Source organism: Corticium candelabrum, chromosome 16 (genome assembly GCF_963422355.1).
Source record: "Corticium candelabrum chromosome 16, ooCorCand1.1, whole genome shotgun sequence".
NCBI classification, from domain to species: Eukaryota; Metazoa; Porifera; class Homoscleromorpha; order Homosclerophorida; family Plakinidae; genus Corticium; species Corticium candelabrum.
This window is the reverse complement of record NC_085100.1, coordinates 614,183-619,182: the sequence shown is the minus strand read 5'-3', so window position 1 is coordinate 619,182 and position 5,000 is coordinate 614,183. Positions and strand designations below refer to the sequence as shown.

At 38.2% G+C, this 5,000-nt stretch overlaps 1 protein-coding gene across 1 annotated transcript in view; it reads right to left on the bottom strand.

Annotated features, from left to right (window-relative positions):
* The window catches only part of LOC134192689 (protein unc-13 homolog B-like), a 27,290-nt gene that overhangs the window by 19,324 nt on the left and 2,966 nt on the right, over positions 1–5,000 (bottom strand). The window contains exons 7-10 of the mRNA XM_062661444.1: positions 3,298–3,858; positions 2,388–2,550; positions 276–357; positions 1–20 (exon numbers count right to left, since the gene is read on the bottom strand). The exon at positions 1–20 is cut by the window's left edge and continues 16 nt beyond it. Of these exons, the coding sequence (XP_062517428.1) occupies positions 1–20; positions 276–357; positions 2,388–2,550; positions 3,298–3,858 (826 nt within the window). The remainder of the gene's footprint in view (positions 21–275; positions 358–2,387; positions 2,551–3,297; positions 3,859–5,000) is intronic.

Sequence of the window (5,000 nt, the reverse complement as noted above, 5' to 3'; positions counted from 1 at the left end):
ATGTCTCTCAATGATTTGACCTATGGATGAGTGCAATGATAATGAATAAGGATAGAGTAACACAGACAGACAGACAGACAGACAGACAGACAGACAGACAGACAGACAGACAGACAGACAGACAGGCAGGCAGGCAGACAGACAGACAGACAAACAAACAGACACACAAACAGACAGACAGACAACAAAACCCAAAAAGGTACACAGACTACACTGCGTTTCCAATTTTCACACACACACACACACACACACACACACACACACGACATCCTCACGTGAGACAGAATACGACCCTCCTTCCTCATTGTCATATCCGGTGTGCTCTCAATTCCCTTGAAAAACTTCTTACTTTGCCGTCTATCAATGCAAGACAAACAACTCCAATCACACACACACACACACCAGAGTTGGCCACAGGATTTTTGTAAGGCATGGTGGAAATTCTCATGACCACGCCCCCGCATAATTTTTAACATAACGCATTTTAATCTAGAAGCCAATCAAACTTGCTTGACAGTCTTATTAGAGATAGTATATATAGACCTGTCTATATACCCAAGTGTTCTACTGATGTGTACCAAACCTAAAACTTATTTTGTTCTCATTTGTTGCAACACTTTTGGACAATTTCTACCGGGAATCAGATGCCATTACCTGTTAAAAGAAAAGAAAACACCTTTTAAAGTTTACAACAGTACGCTTTTTTACCGCTACACTTGTCAAAGCTGTCAAAGCAGCATTCCATAGATATGACTGTACCAACTAACGATCCTGGATGCAACGTGTCACCATCCCTGACACTGACGCTAAGGGCTTGCCTTACAATAAGGGCCGTGTAAATTGCTCCGTTCTTTTCCAGTTCGTTGGCGCAGTTTCTTCGAAGATCACTAACTGCTGGCACTTGCAAACATTTTTCGGTTGCATTGGCCAATGCCACTTTCAAGGCATGAAAGAGGCAGTTGCCATCGCCACTGACACAAACGGGAATTAACTCTGATGGAGCATCATGGGGAAGTAGACTGGCAGCTACGTTGTCTTTCAGTAATGAAGCACTCATTTTCGCCACACTAATCTAGCATCTGCACATTCTCACAATAACTTACCACAATCATTGTGCTAAAAAGAGGACGGGTTTTAGGTCAAGGATTAGTATGACTCACACATTGCAGTATATCACAACTTGGAATACGCGTCAAACTAAAAAGTCCGTTAAAGCCTGTGAGAAATTTTCAGAGCTCAAGCAATAGATATTTGATTCGCATAATCAGTCGACAACACGTGATTGGGAGGGGCAACATATCTACATACCGCTACCTACTCCGCTACAATGACACGCCTTAGATTCGCCTAGATGCTCCCAACAAAATAGCAACAAGAATCGAGCTTGTTGTGCTAGTCATTGTTATCATTTTTTCGGTCTCTATGGAGAATCTTGTTGCAGTTCTGACAAGTCTTCCTCATTTATTTCTATTGTTAACGTGTTCATTGTTAGTTCTCTAAAGCTGTCTAATATTCTGCAGTAGCTACACCCCAAATTAAAAACGTTTAGTGATGCTAGAGGGGAAACTGCAGTTGTTAACGACGCAGTTGTGGGCGGTGCATGACAACCACTGTTGCTTTCTGGGTACTTGTATTGCAATCAAGTTCATATGACAGTCATCCCCCTAATTGGTCTTACATCACACCAAACATCCCAGGCCCTCTAGGCAAAGAACTAAATAATATGCAAAGAATTAGTTGCTTGCCTCAAACAACTTTGCAAATTTTAAAAATACAAAGTTTGTTGTCTTCATAGCTACACAAGAGAACAGTAGACTCAAAGAACAACTGTTACAGAGACAGCTAATTAACTTAGTGTGTGGTGATTCTAAAAGAATGCAATTAAACATTTAGTTTATCTGTTTATGTCAAAACGAGGCGGGTCTAGGACAGCGCTTTACACATCACAACGTGGGACTTGTCAGTTTTGGGGCTAAATAATCATAATTACATTACATGTACTCCATCTCTATTTACCGGTTGTCTCCACCTGCTTTCCGTACATACTTGTACGTGCTCAGAATCCCAAGATCTACAAATTTTCCCACACCGCGCAAAATATGTGAACAGACTCTAGAGTAGCCACTGCCTACTCAGTAAAGCACGGCGGGCCTGTACCAAGCGGGAGCCAAGGCACGGCGGAGCGCCATGCCTTTTGTATGTTGGGGACAACCCTGCACACACACACACACACACACACACACACACACACACACACACACACACACATATGCACACACGCACGCATGCACACACGCACGCACGCACACACACACACACACACACACACACACACACACACACACACACACACACACACAACTTTCAGTCCATCACACAGCACATACGAGGCCTTCAAGACGACGTCTGCGAGTTTCAATTTTGTAGATGACTCGCTGTCTTTTCTCATGAAAAACTGTAGGTGAGGAAGGCTCTCTACTACCTCGATGATTTTGTCACCGTGCACCACCTCGTTGGCTTTATCAGCTGCCTTTCGCCAAAGATTCAGAGCTAGTACAAGATGGAGGTTAGAATGTGAAGACGAGCGTGGATTGTATTGCTACATACACAAAGGATGCATGCACGCACACACACACACACACACACACACACACACACACACACACACACACACACACACACACAAAACACACACACACACAAACAAACAAACAAACAAATGAATAAATAAACAAACACAACAGACACACAAACAAATGAATAGATGGACAAGCAAAGACACAGACAGACAGACACATGCACCCAGACAGACGAATGAATGGACACACAAACACACACACACACACACACACACACAATCACACATGAAACAAAAACTAAAACTAAACAAACACAAACAAACACAAAAACAGTGTGCCCGTCTGTCGAACAAACTCACTGACAAAGAATTTGAAAGCAAGCAACCAAACAATAGACAGACAGAAGACAAACATACATACATACATACAGACAGACAGACAGACAAGCAGACAGACAGACAGATAGACAGACAGACAGACAGACAGACAGACAGACAGACAGACAGACTATTATATTTGAACTCTTACTCTACCAATAACAATCGCTAACTTTACGTATGCATAACAATAACAGTCAATGAACAAAATGTTGAACATCTTTATCATAGACAGACAGACAGACAGACAGACAGACAAGCAGACAGACAACAAACAGACAGACAAACAGACAGACAGACAGACAAACACCTTTTTCAAACACACCACTCAAACTCCCCACCTCTGCTCGGAGCCACAACATCAGCAGCTTCCTTGCCATCGTCCGTCACTAACAACCGTCCCTTCTCCTTCCCACCATTTACAGCAGCCGCAGCAAGACCGCCCTCTCTGCTATCCATACCTCCATGCGACAACTCTCCAGCAGCAACCAGCGAATTAACAATATCGTCAACTGACTCTGCACACTCACTCGTCTCGTCTGAAGCATCGTCTCTGCGTGTGCCATTCAACGACGGCTCCACACGTACCATAGATGACATTTTGGGCAACTGAGCTGGCACTCGATTCAACGACGGAGACCGAGTTCGACGTCGATCCGCCTGCGTGTGAGCCTCGTTCGTTGAATGACTGTTTCTCGGCGGTGGCGACAAGAGGCTGCCGTCTCTGTTAAACGAATCGCCGCTCGTGTTGTAGTCATATTGTTTCTGTTTCGCTGAATGGTTTGTTGATTGTGTTGATGAGCACACGAGGCTGCCGTCTTGATTGAACGAGTCTCCGCTGTAGACTGAGACTGGAGTGACACGTCTCTGTGGATCTGGGGGTTGAGACAAAGGCAGACGTCCTACAAACAGTAGTAAGTAGACGCTGGCAATTGAAAGGCATGAAACAACACAAATCAGTATAACTCAATATAATAATTATTTTTAGCAAACACGAATCAGTCAAAGATTGCTGTATCGGCCTTGGAGTTCAGTGCACTGCACTCAACTTTGAATTTTTGCATAAATTTTTACCTTAAATTCAAATTTGATGACAAAGTTTTGCATAAATTTTTAATTTAAATTTAACAACAAAATTTTTATTTTAAATTTAATGACAAATTTTAAAATAATTTTTTTATTTAAATTTAATAAAAAGATTTTTGAATAAATTTTTAATCTTAATTTGTTTTAAATTTAATAACAAAATTTTTGAATAAATTTTTAATATAAATTTAATAGCAAATTTTTAATTTAAATTTGATAACAAAATTTTTAATTTTAATTTAACAACAAAATTTTTAAATAAAATTTTAATTTCAATTTAATAACAAATTTTTAAATAAATTTTATTTTTAATTTAAAAACAAAATTTTTGCATGCATTTAAATTTAATGACAAAATGTTTGCATAAATTTTTAACAAAATTTTTAAATAAATTTTTAATTTAAATAACAAAATTTTGAATAAATTTATTTTTAATTTAAATAACAAAATTTTGAATAATTATATTTTTTATTTAAATTTAATAACAAAATGTTTGCATAAATTTTAAATTTAATTTAATGACAAAATTTTAAACAAAATTTAAATTTAAATTTAATAACAAAATTTTTTAAATAAATTTTTAATTTAAATTTAATAACAAAATTTTTAAATAAATTTAAATTCAAACTAAATGACAAAATTCTTACATAAATTTTTAACTTAATTAAAAATTTAATAACAAATTGTTGTATACATTTAATTAAATTCTAATTTAAGGACAAAAATTTAAGGACAAACTTTTTGCTAAAAATCCTTCCTAAGAACAGTAAGTATGGAGCAGTAATTTAGTATTAAGTTTGTTCCACTTAGCATGTCACTCTAATTGCGTTTGCTGCATTCCGCGGTGAGTCACATGACCCAGATGTTTCCATAAAGCTGGACACACTACATACATACATATGACAATAGTACAAAGTTTGGATGATTAAGATTGTTGTATGTACGTAGTGTGTCCAGT